Source organism: Perognathus longimembris, chromosome 5 (genome assembly GCF_023159225.1).
Source record: "Perognathus longimembris pacificus isolate PPM17 chromosome 5, ASM2315922v1, whole genome shotgun sequence".
Lineage (NCBI taxonomy): Eukaryota > Metazoa > Chordata > Mammalia > Rodentia > Heteromyidae > Perognathus > Perognathus longimembris.
In genome coordinates, this window is record NC_063165.1 from 11,872,428 (window position 1) to 11,895,618 (window position 23,191).

Consider the following 23,191-nt stretch of genomic DNA (forward strand, 5'->3'; position numbering starts at 1 on the left):
GAGATGATAGATACAAAACAATGAGGAAACTATCTTTCGTGTGTGATAGGATTGTGGAATATAGAATAGCAAAAAGAAAAAGAGATTTCATTCTTTCTTTTTTTTTTGCCAGTCCTGGGCCTTCAACTCAGGGCCTGAGCACTGTCCCTGGCTTCTTTTTGCTCAAGGCTAGCACTCTACCACTTGAGCCACAGCACCATTTCTGGCCATTTTCTGTATATGTGGTGCTGCTGGGGAATCGAACCCAGTCCTTCATGTATAGGAGGCCAGCACTCTTGCCCACGAGGCCATATTCCCAGACCTCTTCCCTTTTTCTTTCTTGTACAAAAGCCACTATTCCGCTGCAGGTGTTCCATTGCATTATGAAACCATGTATGTGGAAATCATTGCAAATCTATTCACAGATGGTGTTCTTATTTAGTTTTTATTGTTCGATGCTATCATCTTAAAGGCATCACACTTCCAATCATCCAAGCAAAATTTCCTTGAGGGACACGTTATTCATTCATTCATTTATTTATTAGTGTTGATTTTCTGGGTTTTCCACATACCACAAACATCCCATCTGCTAATGATACTTTGGTTTCCAATTTCTTTTTTTTTCTCAGAGTATAGACGTCTGTTTTATTGATACTAGTATTATGAGGACTTCCTTACAATTCTCCTTTAACTCTTCCAGGAAAGAATAACGTCGTATACAGTTAATCACAAGGCATAAATGTGAAGCCTTCTGGTTCATGAATGTCAAATCAATGCTCTGCTTCTCTTCCTTTCGACATTCATATTCCAGTCAGAGAAAAATACAAATCCTTGTTCCTTTTTCTCTTATCTAATTGCATAGGCAGTGACTCCAGCACAGTGATAACAGGGTGCATTTTTCTTTTGCTTCCTCTGAACTATAAATATATCAGTATTTTATCTTCTTCCAGCCTAGGTTCATATGGTTGCTGGGCTTGCAATTCTTCTTGGCTTCACAGTCATTCTTTATGCAAGCTACCTTTAAACTTCCCAGTTGTCCTTTCTGTTCAAAATAGCAGTGTTCGTCCCTTGCTTGGAAGAGGTGAGGCGGGTGGAGAACGCAGTGGAGGCCAGGGCAAAAGGAACTGAGTTTCCAAAGGCTCAGGGTTAGAAAAAAAAAAGTTGCTTCAGAGCCTGGCTGTGCCCCCTGTCGTTGGTGGAAGCCAGCAGGGCTTAGGAGAGAGGGAGGAGTCGGAACACCCGGGTCCCCTGCCTCTACCCTGCTTTTTCCTCCGGGATGAAATGTGAGCCTGGGTGGCTGCGGATGCCAGAGCTACGCCTCCCCTCCGGCCCTGCGCGCCCACAGCCCCGACCTGCGGCCCAGCCCGGACGCCCCACACCGGCCAGGCTCCCAGCCAGGGCTCCCTGGACCATGGCCGGATCTCCGCTTCGTCCTGCTCTCTCCATCTGACCCGTCCACCTCCTCTCTCTATCCCTCCTGGTTCCTGGCTCTCCTTGTGCTCCACTGTGTCCTTCCAGACGCGCCACGTCGGGCCACCGGCTTGGATGGACCTGCAGCGGCCGCCCGGGCGTCCAGGGGTCTTGCTTCCAAAGTTAGTCCTGCTGTTTGTCTACGCAGGTCAGTGACAGAGGACGGTGGGAGGGCCAGGGGCTCGAGGCTGCATCTGGGTCACTGTCCTGGCCTAAAGTAGTGGGGAGAAGGGCAGAAATTTGGAGGTCCCTGCTTGAGGGAGGCAACAGCCAACAGCAGCGCCTCCATCCGTCATCTGCACCTTCATCCCCCATTTGTTCTTTGCTTTAACTTTTCCTGTTTGCTTTCTCCCTTCTTTCCTTCTGCGAAGTAACTTAGAAACCATGAGTTTTCCTTCCTTCCTTCTCTCTCTGACTTCTCTCTCTCTCCCTCTCTCTGTCTCTCCATCTCTCTGTCTCTGTCTCTCTCTGTCTCTCTGTCTCTCTGTCTCTGTCTCTGTCTCTGTCTCTCTCTCTCTCTCGCTTGCTCGCTCTCTCTCCCCTCCCTGAATTTGTGAGCAAAATATCTAGGATTAAAGAAGAATCTGAGGTTGAGGATAGGGACTCTAGAGATAGAAAGAGAAAGAGCATACTTTGGAAAAGCACTCGAAATATTACTTTAGTTTTTAAATAAGGGCATCTGGTGACTTTTCCAGTTGATAATAGGCTATTCAGAGACTCTCTTCACCTCCACTTTCTGAGGGATGTCAGTTCCCCCCCCCCAAAAAAAAAGATTCCCAGGACTAAAGGCTAGGCAGACAGTTGTATGGCTGAATTGAAATCTGAGCTCATCAGGTCTAAACTTTGTTGTGTAATGTGGTTAAGCACTCATTTATACAGGGTATCTCATCCCCTCCTTGTAATTATTCTTACTGGAAATTGCTAATAATTAATGACACAAAGTAGGGTGTTTTGTTTTGTGATTAATATGGAGCCCCTAACGGCCTTTCATGGTTTATTCAAGTATAAAGTTAATTTACACACGTGATCTTTGCATCTGCCCATATTCACAAACCACTGTGGGCTAAAAGCAAAGTCTTTCATAAAATGGTCTCACCCAAACTCAGTTTTCCTATGACATGGAGTGCTGTGTGTGACCAGGACAAAATTCACCCTCTTTGATGCTTGAAGATACTGCAGAAAAATTGTTCTGCTATGCTGCTACTTCAAAAGTATTAAAATGTACTATTGCATACAAAAGATTGAATTCCACCCCCACCCCCGCAACTTGGGCAGAAAGGGATCACAATAATGCCTACAGAAAATGTTTATCTGTTTCTGAAAATACAAATTGGTACTATCTAAGAGCTTTGATTAAAAAAAAGATCTGTAGGAGGGAAATGCTAACTTTCTTATATAAACATTCATAAAAGCAAACAGAATGTATTTAAGATGGAGGTAATGTACATTTTCACCTGACTGGAGCATATTTAACTTCATCTGCCTTTACTCAAACATGACACTGACCACAATTTCCCTTGTTCTTTTGTCTATAGAATGCTTCTGTCTATAGAATGCATACCTGTTCTTCCTTTCCTCTAGGCCTTCCAGTGCTTATATAAGTTGTGCTGGGATGGATAAAAGCAGGACAACTGGCCAGCGGTGAGCTTACCTATGGGCAGCTCTCCTTTCTTTCCTGAATCCTTACCTAGTGAACTACAGAGTAATTACAAGCCAACATTGGATTGCCTTCTGTAAGAAATCTTTAACTGCTATATTTTTTATGTTAATTCGTGGATTTATTTCAGAAGCCTTTTAGGGCAACCATATTCATATAAAGGTCAAGCAGAGATGGGCTTTGAGTTTTCTCTGGGAGATGGGGTGTGTTCGTGGAGTAAATGAACATGAACATGTTTCTGTCACTAGAACAGCCACAATCAAGGGCTGTGATTATTCAAGGAAGATGATCTTGTGTGAATAAGTTCCTATTTTATTCAGCAAAGTTCTACCACAGACTAGCAAAACTACTAGCCCATCGAGTATTGTGATTAATATGTGCTTAAAAAATTGAAGAAAACTTGGAGAAACAAGATCTTTGAAGAACAGACAAGCGCTGATAAAGGAGAAGACCTAAGCTATAGATAGGGGAGGATACATTATGAACATGACATGGGTGTGTATACACAATAGATCAGTCTGTTTGAAATTAAGAGATTCAATTGGAAGTATGCATTTGGGGCTAAATCCCAGAATATCACAGAAATAAAAATAGTTTCGACATCCTGGTAAATGAATTCTTGGCTTCATAGTACAAAATCTAAGTCATTGTTCACAGCATGAGTTATTTTCTGCAAAGTAAGAGCATTACATTCATGCTCTATTTAGTTAGGCAAATAAGAATAATTTTTCCATTTTGATATATCCTATTTTCTATGGAGTCACTTTTAGAGACAGATCCAATGAAGTGTTTATATCATTTTCCAACACTCACTGTAGGCTACAAAGACAGGAATCCGTCAAGGATTTAACCTTCCTGGCCTCGGCCTGTGCCTTCTGTCTCCACCCTTTCCTTCCTGTCTTCTCCTTAGCTATAGCTTGCAAGATCCATTTCCAAATCCAGATAACTGCTTTTCCTGTTCTATATATTCCTTAAGGTGGACCTGGGAGTTAAGTTGGGAATTATTCTTTTAGACTATATCTTTAATTAAAAAGCAGTTGAAGACAGTTTGAACTGGCTAAATTCAGGGTTATTAACTTGGTTGTTAGGCATAATAAAAGTAATATGATTTGCCTTCTGAGGACAATTGGAATGTTTCATTCTTTCACAAAACAGAAAATGTTGCAGTAAAGTCTCCCCTTCTGATCATCATAAAAATTATGTTCAAATAAGTCAGAGGAAGCAGCTAACATAAATAAGCTTTGGGATAAGATTTAAAACAAAACAAAGTGAAAAAAATAAACCACTCTAGTTGGAAAGGCTGTGATTGTGAATGCCTATTCAGTATTATGAAATTTTCAGTAGTTGACTTTTGGGAAAACAGACAATGGTGCTGGAAAATACCACAAAAATAATGAACAAGTTGTGATATGATGCAAATTTTTGCTGCAAGTATGACCCACTTCTTGGCTAGAAGATATGGGGCTTGGTTTCCTGTAGTGTTTGCTCACAATATTTTAGATAACACCATGTCCTTAGGATAGTAAAAATTGGAGGGCAATAGAGGTTATTGAATCTTTCAAATTCATGTTAAGCTAGATAGGTTATCATTGTACAGACTATTATTCCAAAGGCAACCAGAGAGTCACTTATACATTGAATATTTTCCCTTAGCAGAATGATCTTCATGGCTTTTAAGAGCATGAAGCAACAGATCTCTGCTAAATTCAGGAGACTGCTGATCCATCTAATAATTTAAATCAATTGAATAGTCCTAAAAATGACAGCTGCAAAAATTCATTGAGGAAGCTGTAAATTAAATAGCCCTAAAAAGTATACAATTTTTTTTAAAACAGTGATTGTCTACATACTAGCTTTTTTCTCAGATCTAAATAATTCTCTTTAAAAAGTGGGCAGGGTGGGCTGGGGATATGGCCTAGTGGCAAGAGTGCTTGCCTCGTATATATGAGGCCCTGGGTTCAATTCCCCAGCACCACATATATAGAAAACGGCCAGAAGTGGTGCTGTGGCTCAAGTGGCAGAGTGCTAGCCTTGAGCAAGAAGAAGCCAGGGACAGTGCTCAGGCCCTGAGTCCAGTCCCCAGGACTGGTCAAAAAAAAAAAAAAAAGTGGGCAGGGTACCAGTGGCTCACATGTATTGATAGCTATTCTGGAGACAGCAATAGGGAGGAATGTAGTTCTATGCTAGTCTAAGCAAAAGCAGGTTTTGAGACTTCTGGGCACAGAGTCATCCGAACTGCAGCAGAGGTTGAGAAGGAGCAGATTGTTCTAGGATACCCTGGGCAAAAGGCAAAGGTTCCTGAGACTCTCTCTAAACGGAAGGACATGGATGTAGTGGTGCTCACTTGTCATTCCAGCTATGACAGGAAGCACAAAATAGGAGAAGCACAAAACCCTCATGTGAGCAAAAACCAAGATCTTAGCTCACAAATAACCAAGGTAAGAAGGCTGGAGGCATGGCTTAGCAGCGGAGAACCTGTCTGGCAAACATGAGGCCCCATTCAAAGTCTCAAAAAAAAGAAGAAAAAAACCTAAAAGTAGATTTAAGCAATCTAACCTTTCTTTTCTAGTTAAGTCAATACATGAACATGTACACATTAATATAACATTTTGTATTTTGACTATTATATCTTTTAGGAAATCAGATGCTTCACATAATTCATACAATAGTTAATTTACTTTCAGCAATTACGTTGGAAATGCTACTATTAAGTGATCCTTGAATATACAACTTAAATTATTAAACTGTGCTTAGAGTTTTTCTAACCCTATTCTGAAACTCATATCCCTCATAATTTATAGTATTGATTGTGACTAACTGCTAACCAGAAGTTGTAGAACAAATCATTTAAAGAATGTTTTAGCTAATGTAGTTTTTCTTTAATATTCTTGGTACAATTTTCCTTCTTTAAAAATAGATAAACAGCAATTCATTTTTATCAGCTCTAACATATCCTGTTAATTCAAAACTACCTTTTTCTTCTTCACTTTTTACTGTCTTATAATTTTTTGGTTCTCCAATATTACACTAGATAAACTATTAATCATTCACAAACTAATTATGGGAATTTCCTTCTGTAATTAGCTCATGGTCTTCCAAGACCAATGGACTGACAGAATGCAGACTCATTTATAGTATGCTTTATATATATAAACTGCAATTATGAAGATTAAAAACTGTATAAAAGGACCAAAAATACATTAGCATGGTAAATAGACACACTAATTTTAATCACTGTTTGGTATTACCTATGTCAATACCATTTTCTATCAACTAAGTTAATTAAGAATGTACTGCTTAAAAGTCAGAAGACTTTATCACTTAAAACTATTATAAGAACTATATTAAAGATTAACATAAAAATGAGAAAAAGAACTGTGTTGATTAACTGAATAGCTGGTTAATTGATGCATTCCTTCATTCCTCCTTTCTTCATCTTATTCAAGCAATGCTACCTAAGCATGACAGTGCCCGGTGCAGGAGATTTAAGAAAACTTGTCTTTGCCTCCATCAGATTGGAATGTAGCAGGGAAGAGCAGATAATTTAGACCCCTACAAAAACATTGTAGAGCCAGGCCCTGGCAGCTCACACCTGTAATCCCAGCTACTCAGACACCTGAGCTCTGTGGATCTCTGTTTGAAGCCAATTGAGTAGGAAAGTCCAAGAGATTCTTACTTCCAATTAACTACCCCAAAATCCGAAATGGAACTGTGGTTCAAAGTGGTAAAGCACTCACTTCGAGCAATAAAGCTCAGGGACAGTGCCTATGCCCTGAGTTCAAGCCCCATGACTGACTATATCTATCTATCTATCTATCATCTATCTATCTATACAGATAGATATAGATAAAGATATATAGAGATAGATAGATAGATATAGATATTTCAAAATTCTATTCAACATTATTCAAAATTCTGCTGTATGTTATATATTTTGAATAAGAAAATATGACTGTACTAAGTAGATATTTGATTCAGTGGGATATACATAATTTCTTTTCAAAAGATGTGATTGCAGAAGTATCTCTGCTCTTGCATTTTTTTTTTTTAGATGATTGCGTTGCTCAGTGTGGCAAAGACTGCCGCTCGTACTGCTGCGATGGACACACACCATACTGCTGTTCCTACTACGCCTATATTGGAAACATTCTCTCGTGAGTCCTGGCCAGATGGGAAAGGATTGATGTTATTTGTTTTCAAGGAACACTGAGTTATAATTGTGAGCAAGGGGGTTTAAGATTATTTATTGATTTATAAATTTTACTGGAGGTTTTAAATGCCCCTTAATATCTGGTATGCTCTATGATTTGATGGCTATGCAAAAATGAATATAAATTGAATTTTTAGAGGGAGATTAAAGAGTATTCTTCCTTTGTTCAATATTGTGTACTATAGTAATGTTTTCAGTAGACATAATTGATCATTTCACTGTTGTCGGTGGTATATTTTTGCCTTCTGTGTTGAAGAATTTGGAATTTAACATTATCTGTTAAAATACTAATACATAGTTTACCTTGCCATCCATTAACACATCAAATGCGTACAAGATAGGAATACAAGAATGAATACAAGATAGGAGAGGTCATGAATAAGACAGTTGCAATATTTAATATCAGTGTTTTTACATAATTTTCATAAAGCAACTCTTGGAAATGAGTTTAAAGTCCAAGAAGTAGTAGGCATGAATAATGAAAAGTAATAAATAAACCACATGCATGCAAGAGAGAATATATTATATACATAGGAAGGAACTTAGCATATCTCATAACAAAGATGTTATTTTCATACTGCTTTAGAACAATGGACAAAGGACCTGCCTTGAGGATTGAAAGTCTAGAAATGTGAACATGTGGTCCTCAGGGTTGAAGGGATAGCCTATAGCTCTTGGCTAACAAGAGTGGTCTAGCCTCTATCCTCTTCTGCTTTTCTCTTCTCATCATTTCTGCTCCCAGATTTCTGTTCTTCTGGATTTGTGTCCTCTGCAGGCTGAACAGAAACAAGAAATATTAGACATTCACTTATAAGTGCTCAGCTATTTGAAGAACATGTCTGATGAGATGACTTATAACACAAATACATCCTCCATTTCCCAACACACAAAACCTGGCACTACAGAAATCTTCTAGAGGGTTCATTGGGCCTAGTAATACAGAGTCAAACCTTTCCACATTCAGTCCACCAAAACAGCCACAATCTGGTATTCTCTCAAAGACTCTCAAAGTCACATAAGAAGTATCAGACTGAAATTCAAAACGAATGTTTTCTAAATTTTAAATGAAACTTCTGTATTCCTTGAAATGTAAATAAACACTAGTGTTTAAATTGCCCCTCAGAATGACTTTTTTTGACAGAATGATTTTTTCACAGAAGTGTATCTATTCAAACCTAAATACATAATAATGCTTAAAATAGGATGTGACTTCACAGTCTTTAATGTAATTTAAAATTTCCTTAGTGGTAAACTGAAGTTGTATTTCCAAATAATCTCTTTATCCCCCAGGCAGGGGAGTGCAGTCATCATGAAACCAGTACCAGTAATCCTGCGATTTTTGGGTCCACTGACTCTTGATCCATTTATCACACTGAGTTGTGATATACTGTTGTCCTGATTCCTCTTCCCATAGTCATCACTATCTTGGTAACTAAATATAGAGCACATAACTACTGATTCGTCGGAATATGTGAGAATTTAAAATTTGAAGTTATGTTTTGTGTGATTGACATTTGCCCTCAAAGTTATACTTCCATGACCTATGCTCAAGATCTATACATACCTAATTTCAGCATTTAATTAAAGTAAATGATTAGTTTCACTGACACATTTATCTGAATTATAAGGACCATGGGTTTGTGATGCTGAGGGACAAAATGTGTTTTAGGAGGGAAAATAAACCCAAATGGCACTATATTTCAGGCAGTTAAAACTGAACTTGCTGTTCAAAATAGAAACTACTGAGTAAATTCCGTGCTAAACAATTCTTAGAGGGAAAAATAAGCATTAAAGTCTTTTCCCCCACTGACTAAAGAATACTTTTTCAGGATTTCCAGTTATTGTTTAACATTTGAAAAGACTTCTTAACTCCACCCAACTTTTTTTTTAAGTTGTGGCCGGATGGGGTAAGTAGAAAAAAAAATTAATTCTGAAAATGCTTCCAAGAGGTTTTTGTACACATATTTTCCAAAATGATTTTATTATGAAATTTATAAACTATGTTTCCTCTCTTGCAACCATCCAAATACATTCTTGATACAATCATTTTAATCACCTTAAAATAAAGTTGAATTTTTGTAGTGACCAGTAGAAAGAAGGAAGAAAGCAATAAACACAACGAAACATGGTATATTATAAATGAACTATTTTTAATTTGTTTGTGATGTTGATGAACTATCAAAATTAACAATTGGCTTCCTTTTAAATTAAGTAAAAAGAGACCAGAACACAAATTAGACCATGTTTTTTTTTGGTGAAGTTGAATTCTTGAGAGCCTTATTGCTAAAGCCTCTTGCTATTCACCAACACAATATTCAGAGCTCAGGAGATATGGTTAACCCCTTTATTTGATTCTACACCTGCCTCTACTCTTTTGTCACACTATTAATATTTGGTTTTGATAGGATCATAGGACATAAATTTATATTTTTCTGTTTATTGAAAAATCTTTCTTTCCATGATCCTTTCCTTTGTAGATATTTCCTAATATTCTAGATGAGTTACATTGATGAAATAAACTTATGTTTTCTCCGATTTCTCACCTCTCTTATTTTCTTATTTTACTTAGGAATATTAAGAATATTTTTAAGAACTCTATATTAAACTTAAGAAGGTAATATATTATCATATCTACTTTTGGTTCACTACAGAAATAGTAATTTGCATATAGGAGATTCATAATGTTATTTTTAGAAATAAATATTTTTGTGCTGATTGGCATATGCTATTCAATCAATAGTTATTTTATAAGCACACATTGAGTGGCCCCTACTGTGAGAACCAAAAATGAATATGTAATGCATTCTGACTTCTAAGAAAGACCTTGAAAAATCTGCTCAGAGAAGAGAATAGAGACAATTCTCAATTAGTGCATTCTGGATGACCAGACAGTCCGTGTGCATGTGAGTGTGTTGTTTAGAATAAGATGTTTAGAGAAAGCTTAGTAACTGGCATTTGATCAAAGTTTTTAAGGAAGAACAGATATTCACACAAATGGACAGTGAAGAAAGGGAAATGAATTCCAGACAGAGTGACTCTGGAGTACAAAGCCAGAGTAGAAGAAAGGAAATTATTAGTTTGGTAAAACCCATATTGTTCAGTGTAGATAGATTGGCAAGATTAAACTAGATGAAAACATAAGAATAAGTAGGTCAGATAAGAAGTAGAGTTTTACTAACATAGTCTTATTGGTCATGTCTACTAAAACTAAAATGAAACAATTCCATATTTTTCTGGGAAATTAGATTACTATGTTCTTTAGAAAGCAGTCTCTTTCAGACACTACTAAACAAAGTATGAAGGTAAGAAGACTCCAAACGCAAGCTGTTCTTATTCATTCTGTTATATGAAAGATTATTAGCAACTGTTATGATGTGACATTATTTGGAACATGTCTTCAGGAGATTTATGGTCATGTGTGACTACTAGGAGCCAGAAAGCCTCACTGTGTTTAGCAATGAGAATTTGGGACACTTTGAGAAATAATTTCCAGCTAGTTTGACTCTCAGATATAACATTAGGCAGCTCTTCTCTATGAAAGATGAACTCCTTTGTAATGAATATGGAAAAGGGCATTTATATTTATCCTGCTAATGAAACTAAACAAACATTCCCTGGAAAGGGTGTACAATGTAAAGATCTGGTAGAATTTAGGGGAATACAAAATGCAGTTGGGTGGCTAATTAATGTTTATCTATTGGAACCAACTAACAAATAAGACAATCCAGAAAATGAAAGTACTGGGTATTGCAAGAGAATAATTGCAAAATATTAAGTATGGCCCAGATATTAACCAATTGGGATGTAGTGAGTCAGATGAAATGATATAGGATTTAATTCTCTAACTCAAAAATAGACTTATATTTTTCATTATAAAATGCTGACCGGTGTAAGATTCCTCAGAGAACCATCTGGCAACACAAAATCCCCAAGGGTGAAAAATATCTAGAGGAAGAACTCATAATTAAGATGCTGTTGGGATTAAGTTTCTCTTTCTCTCAATGAAATGTGGAAGATATATAACCCACAGTTTTGCAAAGACAGTTAATAAATGCCACTACTGTGATTTTACAGCCTTGCTATGCATGAAAGCAAAACTGAGCTAAAAGATAAAGGTTTCCTATTTCCAGATGGCATTTGAGAGCCTTATGATCATTAAGTAGCTGAATGTTCTGAGCTGCACACAGAGGTGATTCAAACACTGGCAGAAACAATGCCATTTCAACAGCTTGGATGTTGGTTTAAAATGTTACATAAATTAATGGAATTAGAATTGAGTGTTAGATATGTACCTAAACCTTGGAAAAGCACGTAGTAAACAAATCAAATTTTGTCTCTTTTTCTTGTTTGTTTTACTAATGCCACAAAGAGAAATTAACTGACATGTTTTAAAAAATGTGAACTAGATTTAAAATTGGCAATAATTTACATTTGAAAGAAAGGCAGTGTGTCTCTGAAGACATATAATTACATGTCATATGTAATTAAGAGAAAACATAAATATGTAGATATTTAAAGCTTTAATCTGCCAAACTACATTCTCTCTTAATTGCCTTCATAAATTAAGCCTAATTAGGAGAAATACAATTTGTTTATAGACAGGAACGAATGAAGTTTCTAGGATACACTCCCAACAATTTATTGTTGCAAGCATATACAGACATGATCAGCGAGCTACAGCAGCCACTGAGAGGTCCAGCCATGAACCACACAGGGTCCTGCCCTTGAGTTGCTTAGGAGCTCCTAGCAGCAGTACACCACCCATTATGGAAAACACAAGACACAGGAGACTCAGAAGGGAGTTTTCACTGCAACGTTGGTAGGGTGCTGTGAAGACATTTTAGCATGAGTAATTCTAATATTAAATTCAGAAGGAACAGAAATTCATAAAACACATATTTTACAGTTAAAACGCCAAGCCAACTAGGAATGTTGAAGAAAAAATTAATCTAACAGGTAGCAATAAAAAATACATCTCCTTATCTCAAATCCCAGACTCAGTGGTGGAATGTTAAAACCTTTCACTCTAAGGCAGTGGTAGGACAAATCAGTGACTACCATCACTTCTGTCCAGACTGGTACAGAAAATCCTGTCCAACCAAATGTAATGGGGCAAGGAATTAGAAAGAAAGAAACTGAATTGCTGCTACTTACAAATATTGTTGGTGTCAATACTCAGAATAGAAAAACTCATAATAGAACTCACCAAGAAGGCAGGGCATGTAATCAGGATAGCAAGATTAGTTCAGTGTTACATACCAGCAACACTAATTAGAAAGTAGAGCTTGTATGTATATAAACAAATTCACAGTGCAATATTATGAACTGTAAGAGATCTGCGGGAGCAGATCAGAACACTTGCCCAGCAATTCCTATGTGCCAAGCACCATTCTGAGTGGTTCAAATGTATGAATTTGTTTAGCTCATAACATAGTCGTTGGAGTAAATGTGATTAGTATATCCTTACTATCTACTGCACAGAAGCTCAGGGCTTCATCCACAATATCACACACAAAGAAACTTGCAAGCACTTCATAAGAAATCCAATAAGTGTGTGGCATATATTGAGTAACATAAAACCAAAATTTTCAATTTATGAAAAAGACACCAAAAGAAATTAAGAGATATATACAAATTATGGATGGAAATATTGCAATGATACCATTACTAGGAGATGTCAGTTTTTTCCTGAACTACCTCTGAACTCCATCAGAACTCCATCTGAACTCCATAATTCCAATCAAAAGATTATTTTTAATTTAATTTGAAAGAGTAGGCTTACAGTTAATGTGGGAAAGTAAAAGACTCAGAATAAGACACTATTTGAAAACATCTAGTGCTACAAAAGGATTGACAGAAGAGATCAGGACTTCCCCCTGATGGGAGGTAGAGCAAGGATTAGGACTAAACTACAGAAGCAGGTCCAGATAGGTTTTAAACTCTCCCCTTTGCATGACTGCTTTGCATGGTATCCTTGAAATGAATTGGGGAGTATTCAAGAAGGTTTAGAAAAGGGAATGACTTACATTTCTAATATGCTAAATTCAAATGTACCAATGTTAAATACAAGTGGAAAGTGCAGGGTATCACATATTGACTTGTAATAAAAAGCTAATGATTGCAAAGGTACTTGGGGTATGTGACACTCATCTCGGCATTAGAGAGGTCTATGCAAGAGGATTATGAGCTCAGCTTGGACTGCCTAATAAGATCCTGTGATTTCTATTCCTCTTTCAATTCTATCAACACTGATGTGCATGCCTCCATTCACATGAGTACACTACCAATGGTAGGAGGGGTAACAAATGCCTTTGGTTTCTTTTGAAGTGTGTGTGTGTGTGTGTGTGTGTGTGTGTGTGTGTGCGCTACAAGATATAAAAAAATATAGGATTTTTTATATCTCAGTTTATTTTGAATTGCATGTGTTGCCATTAGAATCAGTTTGGGGACTTTCTGCATTTATTTGCTGAGATTTACTCACATCACATTTGGTAATATGTAGCCCTATATTTTAATTTTTAGGAACTACTTTAATTATATACAAGTCTAAGTTGGGTAATAGAAGCCAAACCATGTTTGGGAGTGAAAGAGACTTTTAGAGTGGGTGTGAGGACTAATAAGGACTACTATTTCTGTGTGTGTGTGTGTGTGTGTGTGTGTGTGTGTGTGTGTGTGTGTGTGTGTTTGACAGTTCTAGGGCTTGAACTCAGCGCCTCTGTGCTATCCCTGGGCTTTTTGCTTAAGGTTATTGCTCAACCACTTGAGTCACAGCTCTACTTCCATTTTTTCTTCTTCTTTTTAATTGGAGATGAGTCTAACTGACTTTCATGCCCAGGCTGGCTTGGAACTGTGATCTTCATATCTCATCCTCTTGAATAGATAGGATTACAGTCATGAACCATTGGTGCTGACCTACTATTTATTTTTAATGCTTCCTCCATTCCAGATCTTCAAGATGTGTTGATTTATTATGCATAATAATTTTAAGAAGGATATAATTGATTCCATAAATTATTAACTTAGATATCCTAAAACTCTGTGACTGAGACATTGTTATTTTTATCTGCCCAAATGAAAAGGTTGAGACTATGTTAAATAATTTGTTCTGTTCCAGACAGCTCCTGTGCAACAAGCTGGTATTTAAAACTATATGCCTTTGGTCTTTTTCTGTTGCTTCCCACTGGCTCCTAAACATCAGATGAAGGTCACAAGATGGGATGAATGACAAAAGCTTGTTGCTCTCCTTACAAGATCCTAAATGATGTATTTAAGGAGATGCTTTCCCTGCCTTAAATTCTCTCCAATATCTTGCCACACCATTATTCTTTCTCTGTTCTGTTATGTATCAACTTATTGAAGTTTCTTCAGATATCTGCATGCCCTTCCACACCCTAGACCTGAGAGAAAAGGAGCCAGTCTGTCAATTCTTTAGGGAAGCCACAGGGCTTGTCAGATTGAAAGATCCAATAACACATCATTGAAATGCAGGTCAAGTCTCTGTTTAAACATGAAAAGCCTGAGATTTTATGGGTTCTAAATTATTAATGCACATCATCTGGATAAATATTTGTTTAGATAAATCAAATCATAATTTGAATATGTTATTGGTTTCAAAGACTGTCTTCCCATGGAATACAGATTAAGTATCCTCATAGAGCAAAAAGTGTAATTGAGTCAGTTATCATTTTCTAATAGCACTTTTTATGATAAATTATAATCAGATGAGAGGGGCTAGAATTGAAACACCAATGAGATTATAATGATTTAACTTCTTGTCATGTTTTGCAGTGAACATGCTTCATCAATGAGGTAGCGGGGCCCTCAGCCTAAGAATATTAAGACAACAGGCATTCAACTCTATGCACTTTCATAATTTTTACATATAAAATGTTTTAATGACACAAGGGAGTAGATATACATTGGTTTTCTATTTTCTGTATTGTAAAAATTCTGGCAGCAGCTCAGCCTAGAACAATGTCTCCCTGTTATCTCCCAACTGTGAAGCATTGGGAAGAACACACCCATAACTAATGAAAATTTCAGAGGGCAATGATAATGTCATAAAGTATAATAGGATTCCATTTGAAAGAGCCACGGATGAAAGCCTGAACTACTTAACCCATAGTAACACTCTGAGACGTGAACAGATATGGTAGATTCTAGAGAAAGAAGGAAGAACTTGCACATAAAAAGTTGTTTATGCCTTGGCACAAATAGAAACAGTACAAAGGACTTTAAACCTTTTTTTCTATCCACAATGTCAAAAAGATGAGCAGACCTATACTGTGCTATATTTTGCAAAAATAAATAAGTGCTTTGGAGGTTGCATATAACCAGCCCTACAGGAATGCTAAAACATTGTTCATCTGCAAACATCAGGAATAATACAAGACCAGCCTCTAAAGCATTATCCACAGGAAAATACTTGAATTTAAAGATTTTTTACTAAAATATATTAATTTTACATATTAATGGAATTCGATATGACATATAATGTTCAGTAATCCAATCCAATCTCTCTTTATGCACCCCACACACAGTTCTCAAACTCTAGTAATCATTGTTCAATCTATACTTCATCTAAGGTATTTACCTTTCTCATATGAGAAACCTATGTGATATGTCTCTCTGCATCTGGCTTATTTCTATCTATAAAATCCTTCTGTTTCATCCATTTGGCGATGAATGGCAGCATCTCATTCTTCTCTGTGGCTGGATCATACTCATTTTCTTCATTCATGGATGGGCATATAGGTAGCATTCATGTTACCTTAGGTATCGTTAATCATGTTTAAAGTTATCAAATAAATGCTGACAATTCTACTCTGAAGTTGTAATCTTAAATAACACCTACCCCTACCATTACTTGGTAGAATTGAACAAGGAACTGGTTTTTTTGTGTGGTTCTATACTTCACTACCAGCAATCTTAGTGTTAGGAAATTATAAAGGAAAGATCATGAGTATTTGGAGTCAAGGAAAAAAACAACAAAAAACTGGGTTTGGATTTCTCTTCTTTTGTGCTGTGAGCTTAGTTTTGTTAATACTATTGAATCTGTTTGTTGGTAGATACAAAGGAAAGAATGGAAACAACTTGCTTGCCTCTCCTAATGGGGCTGAAAGATACATTTGTTATAGAAAAGCATTCAGTAGGGCTTTAGACTTTTTCCTTGCTATGAATGAAAACATTGGTCTTTGAAAAAGGAAAATCCAAATGTGAGGGAAAAGGAAACAGCTGGAGAGCATCATGGCTTCATTTGGTTCATCTGTAACATCTGTGAAGGTACAGGGTACCACTACCAGGTAGGAACTCTCTCCCTGGCTAAGGGGAATGACTGACTGTCAAGTGAAGAATACCAGTGCCAAAACAGAGGTATATCACTCCCAGGAGAGTATCCCTGGCCTCGAATAAGGCAAATAATCCTCTTGATCAAAGGTTATTGCAGTCTGATAGCTGCAAAGGCCACTAATTAAGTCCTGCATCCTGCTGCCCACTGGTTGCCCAAAGCACCACACAGCCAGAAAGTCCTGTGTGCTTGATCTACACATCTGCCTTGTTGCCCTAGGCTGATCTGTAAATGATACCAAGAAACAATCTCAGAAACAAGGGCAAGTCTAAATACAAGTCCATAAGCCCAATGCATGAAAAAAAAATAGCAAGTGTAATTCCAAAAGTCAGTGAGTAATGATTTGCTTTATAAACACATTCATTATGAAATTCTAATTAATTCTTTTTATTAAATGTGATTCATGACTTTTCAAAATGATGGATTTTTATGTGCCTAGCTTACATCTATTGATATGTGAATCATTAAGGGGCACAACAGTGTGCTGACTATTGGGCATTACAATCAAGCAATCCCAGTGCTCTACCAAAATATTGCATGAAGCATTTTAGAATTGCCATTGTTAGGGTTCATTAAAGCATCTCTCAATAGATGTAGCCTATGTTTGCAACAAACATCAAAGTATTTTCCGTGGTAGACAACGCATGCCAGATGGACTACCAAAGGAAAACAATCATTAATGATCACAAGGACCAACTGAAGTGTATCAATACAAAAATGACTCTCTTTTGATTCATCTTGTTGGACATCCACAAAGAATTTGTTGTTCATGTCATGTATTGATTTAATGTTGGGGGTAAATTAGTTTTTAACTCATTATCTTCACTGAAAGGGCTGAGTCCAGTTCTGTGTTTGTTTAACTGTGCCAGTCCTGGGGCTTGAACTCAGGGCCTAGGCAATGCTCCTGAGCTTCTTAGGCTTACTGTTAGCTCTCTACCACTTGAACTACAATGCCACTGCTAGCCTTTTCTGAGTAGTTTATTGGAGATGAGTCTCAGTGACTTTCCTTCCCAGGCTGTCTTTGAACCGAGATCCTCAGATGTCAACCTCATGAGTATCTAGGATTACAGGTGTGAGCTACCAAGGTCCAGCTGAGTCCAGTTCTGATTGAGATGAAGAACGCCTCTTCCACCCTGTGGCTCCAGAAGCTACAGGTCTAGAACATGAATAGCAGGTATCTCAGGAGTAGAAGAATCATCAACACCAGACAACATGGGGAACACATTCAAAATACTTCCCTACTATTCAGGTTTATTTATGTATTCACGTGACTTTGAACTAAATATATCTCAGACATATAAGTGGTCTCAGGGACCAAAGATCACTGCAAGAGGAGCAATGTAATTGTGGCTAAGGAAGCAAGTGTTTCTTTGTCTTCTAAGACACAGGGGGATATTCTTCAATATTTTTTCTTTCAAGTGTCTCTTGGCTATCAAAGCAATAGCAGTGAGAGCAAGATTCAAAAACTTAGAAAACAAGGAAAGTTTCTTTTTGATCAGGAAGGTAGGTGAATCTTCAACTCTCTCTCTCTCTCTCTCTCTCTCTCTCTCTCTCTCTCTCTCTCTCTCTCTCTCTCTCTCTCTGGATCTATACACATGTCTGAGTGTCTATGTCTCTGTCTGTTTTTCCTACTACCAATCAACACTGGTTGTGAGTCCGATTATGAGCATGTTCAAAAACTGTAGGAATAAAGGCCATCTTTCTGGCTAGATATTTTTTTCAGTTTCCCTAGGGAGCCAAAGAATACTTAGAAAATGGGGAAGCTGAGGGAAGGGACCCTTACAGTTCATAGGTATGTTAAAAGAATGGAAAAAGAGACACCAAGCAAGCATTACCTGAAAGAAAGCAGACATGGCTGTATAAATATATGACAAAATGAAATTCTAAACAGAGAATATTATAAAGAATGATATTACCTAATGATAAAATCAGGCCAATTTACCAAGAGGTCATAACAATATTAAATGAGTGCTTATCTGAAAATAAAAGTTCATGAAACAGAGGCTTATCCATTCCTGAAAAGAGTAATAGACATGTCTGTAATTATGCTAGGCTTCTTTTTCAGAAAAATAGCACTGCTATAACGGAGAGAAAATCAGCAAAGACTGAGAAAACTTGAACAAGTCCATCAACCTAATGGATCTAATTAATACATTTTTAGAGCATTACACCCTACAAAAAAGCAGTTGTGCCTTTTAAGACCTGCTAGCAACATTCATTAAGATAGACCACATCCTGGGTGGCAAAACAAACTTTAAAAAATTGAAAGTAATGAAATTTGTTACACAATTATGCGAGAACTCAGTAACAGAAAGCAAGCTAAGTGGAATTTGCAAACATTTGAAAATTAAACAAGATAAAAAAATAATCCATGGGCCAAAAGGATATCTTAAATTTAAAAATACTTTAAATTGCAAAAAAATCACAGCATAACAAATCAGGAAATAAAATTAGAACAGAGTCTAAAAGGAATTTATCACCTATCAAGAAAAGAACTTTTCAAATCAATAATCTGTTTTTACCTTTAAAAATGAAGAAAAAAAAAAAAGAAGGGCTAGATTAACCCAAAGCAGAAATCAATGTATGTGAAAACAGATGGAACAGACAAATCTAAAAACTCTTTGAAAATATCAATATAATTGACAAATCTCTAGCAGGACCAAAGGAAAAGAGAAAAAAGACAGAGAAGCCACAAATTACAAAAGTACTAAAGTATCAATGTTGTCATCATAATATGGCAGATAGGCATAAAATATGGAGAAATATAAAGTTGAATGTTGAATTCTAAATTTAGAAATGTGTATAGAGATTTTTCCTTACTTATCAATTCAGCACATCCAGCCAATGATCACTCATCTCATTTCTCTAGATTCTTATAGCCATTTATTCCACAAATGAACCTTTTTCTTTATCATATATTTATGTGTGTGTCATTTCTTGAGGTAAATTTCTGAGAGGTATTGCATCTTGTGTTCCTTTGTCTTTCTCTGCCTCTTTTCTTCAGTGTATGTCACCTAGTCCCCTGAAAGTCCAGAAGCTGATAAAATTTCATCTATATGACAGGCATTTACAAACTATTAAGTCAATAGACTGTCTGTTGTCTAACCTAAAAAGAAAGAATTATGAAAACTAGCAAAACCATGTTTGCCTTCTGGCTTTGTATTAGTGGGTAAATTTAAACAAATTCACTAAACTTTCTTGACCCCTACTTTTTTCTTATTTAAAGAAGAAATCATAAATGGGGCAATGGTGGCTTAGGCCTGTAAGGCTAGCTACTCAGGAGCCGAGATCTAAGGATTGTGGTTCAATGCTTTCTCAGGCATGAATTATCCACCAGAAAATCAGAAGTTGTGCTGTGTTTCAAAGTAGTAGAGCTCTAGCTTTGAGCAAAAAGACCTCAGGGATAGCACCCAGGGACTGAGTTCCAGCCCTACAACTGACAAAATAAAATTAAATAACAGTAAGAAGAACTCATACTATTAACATGCAAAATTCTTATTAAGAATTACATATCTGTGTTAGAATGCATGCTTTGAATTGCTAGACATCTTCCACCATACTGTTTCTCTGTTATTGAGAAGCACAGAGCTGCGTCCCACAAGGGTAATGTCTAAACTGTGTTTGTCTGAAAAATAGATGCCCCATTAGGGTATCAGCAGAAAATAAGCTTTTCATCACTTACGAATCTGCTATCTCTGCATTATTATATACACCTATAATAATGTACACATGTACGTATATGATTTATACATAAATATGTGTATTTTGAAGTTAGTGGCAAAAATGTTTTTCTAGATGTCATGAGTGGTTACAAAAGTTTACAGACACTAAAGGAAGATATTAAATGGTCCATCGATGTGTTTTCCTTAAGACAATGCACTTTGAATAAGACATACCAATATGGAGCTCATGTTACCTTTTGAAGCAACACATCACTATGGATGAAAGAGGATAATACACACACATACACACATACACACACACACACACACACACACACACACACACATACACACCCCAAATTTCTTCAGCCCTGTAGTGGACGTGTAAAGGTATCATGATGTATTTTTTTATACCTGAGGACAGGGATGGCACTGGGATCCAGGGGTCTAAGCAACAACTGAGAACACACAGATAGTCCCCCACACCACAGAATTATTTGGTTCTAAATGTTAATAGTGGCAAAGTCTAAAACACTTGATCTAGAAAATATGTGATCAAGGTTCAACCGAGCTCTGCTATCTAGAGATATTTACACAAATTCTTTAGATTCTTTTTTTTTTTTCTTTTTTCCAATCCTGGGGCTTGAACTCAGGGCCTGAGCACTGTCTCTGGCTTCTTCTTGCTCAAGGATAGCACTCTACCACTTGAGCCACAGCGCCAGTTCCAGCTTTTTCTATATATGTGGTGCTGAGGAATCAAACCCAAGGCTTCATGTATATGAGGCAAGCACTTTACCACTAGGCCATATTCCCAGCCCCTTTAGATTCTTTTGCAGATATTTTGACCAACCTTACAAAGACTTGCACTTTACCAAAGTCTTCATGAATTGCCTGTAGTTCACTAAAATGTCATTCTCTGAGGCTCTGAAATGCTTATCTGTGATGTATCCAACTGTCAGGCATAGATCATTCTGGAATGGTATAACAGGGCAAAAAGAAGGCAGTATCACAGTTAGTAGGGAAGGGAAGACAAAAATCATGTGGACTTATTTCATTAGCACATTTGGTCAAAATACCTTAAATCTTTTTAAAGACAGAACAAGTGGCTGAGCTAATCACTATTTATAAAGGATTTAACCTCCCACTGTGCGTTCACAATGGAGACAATGCTCAGTAATAAAATCATGACTAACTTGTTTGGACAAAGAACAAAACACAAAGAGAAATTGAAATTTTGTTATTTGATTGTATAAATAGTAAAATAAAGAAAATAACATATTGAAATTTATCTTCCATGGGAAAATGAATAACAAAGGTATACTGACTTGCATTTAAGTCCAGGTGAAATTATTTTCATTTCACTTTCTTTCTTCAAATTGTGAGAGTCTTGATAGTGATTCACAAACAATATCAAGGAAGATTGGATATGCCATTCTAATTCTAAACCAGTCTAAAACTTGACAAACCCTGTTTTGTGTAGTAAGAACACATAATTTAAGAATTTTGATCTTTGAGAAGACCCATTCTGTCTGCTTTTCTATAATACACCAAAGATCCATACAACAGGGTAGAAATATTAATTTCATATGTTGTATTGTGAACAGGCCCATAGGTAACATGAACTAGAGACAAAGACAGGGGAAATCGAAAACTAAAGATGTCCATAATTAAATTTTCTCACGAAAATTACTTAAAGAATGAACTTCAATTTAGGTTTATTAAAATAAATGTACTGTCACACAAAATGTGCAAGAATTTTAGAAGCAAGAAAAAGATAAGATTAAAATAAAAACTAATCATTGACAAACTTTCCCAACTATGTGCATACAGTTTTAAAAACTCATTCAACTTTTAAAAATAATGATTCTGTTTTTTTCCTTTTTTTTTTTTGTTCTTCCAATCTAAATATTTATAAGCAGGAAGAGCTCACACAGAGCTGAAGAGGCCCTAAAATCCAAACCATTCTGGTACAGTTACAAAGCATTTCACAAGGAGAAGAGGGGAAGAGCTTATCCTAAAATGATTTATACAAAGTCAGTAAAATCTGTTCTACTTTTCAGATTATGCTATTAGGAAGACCAACCCCCAGGTGTCTCAATTAATCAATGGTCTGATATAAAGATCTGCAAAACCTTGTCGTTTATTTTGTTCCTGTAGTGCATCATTTATTTCAAATAACATTTTTAAGCCTGTATTTGCATATAAGAAACAAAACATACTTATCATATTTACTCATTTTAAAGGGCACTCAAGCGTTCAAATGTCCTCCATTTGTAAACACCGGGACTTAATTGGGTCTATTCACAAGAGCCAGACATTTCACAGCATTTAAATTAATTCAGATTAGATGTCCCTAAAGTTTAGTGTGCTTTATCTGAAGTGGTGGCTAAATGTACATTTTCCTGGGACCTAATCTAGAAATCCACAATCATTAGATAGAAAATTTGTTTCTACTCACCCCCACCACCTTCAAACACACACTAGAAAATTCTGGGACCTATGGTCCTGCGAATACACCATCTGTATAATCCACACCAAGATCCATTTCATTTCTAGCATCCTACTATCGCTCTACTTAATTATCAAATTAAGATACACAATTAAACATTAACCTTCAATTGAATGTACTGGTGCATATCTCTAGTCCCAGGTAGGTGAGAGGTAGAGGTAGATTGCAGAAGTACAAAACCCCAAGTTTAACTTGCCCTACAAAAGCTTGTACTTTCAGAAAGAAAAGACAACATCCTTAGGTTGAATGCTGCAAAGACTGGATTTTTGGGTGTTTTTGTTGTTGTTGTTGTTTTCTTATTATTATTTTAAGAAACAAACTACGTGCTAACCCCAGGGCTTCCTAATCAGAAAATGCA

The 23,191-nt window shown here is 36.6% G+C and overlaps 1 protein-coding gene across 2 annotated transcripts in view; it reads left to right on the forward strand.

Annotated features, from left to right (window-relative positions):
• The first annotated feature begins 1,175 nt into the window (after positions 1 to 1,175).
• Positions 1,176 to 23,191, forward strand: part of Cyyr1 (cysteine and tyrosine rich 1) — a 68,202-nt gene continuing 46,186 nt past the window's right edge. The window contains exons 1-2 of one of the 2 annotated variants that reach the window (XM_048346364.1): positions 1,176 to 1,597; positions 7,158 to 7,260. In XM_048346364.1, coding sequence (XP_048202321.1) covers positions 1,525 to 1,597; positions 7,158 to 7,260 — 176 coding nt within the window. In that variant the 5' untranslated portion in view covers positions 1,176 to 1,524. The remainder of the gene's footprint in view (positions 1,598 to 7,157; positions 7,261 to 23,191) is intronic. The other variant, XM_048346365.1, reaches the window with a different exon arrangement.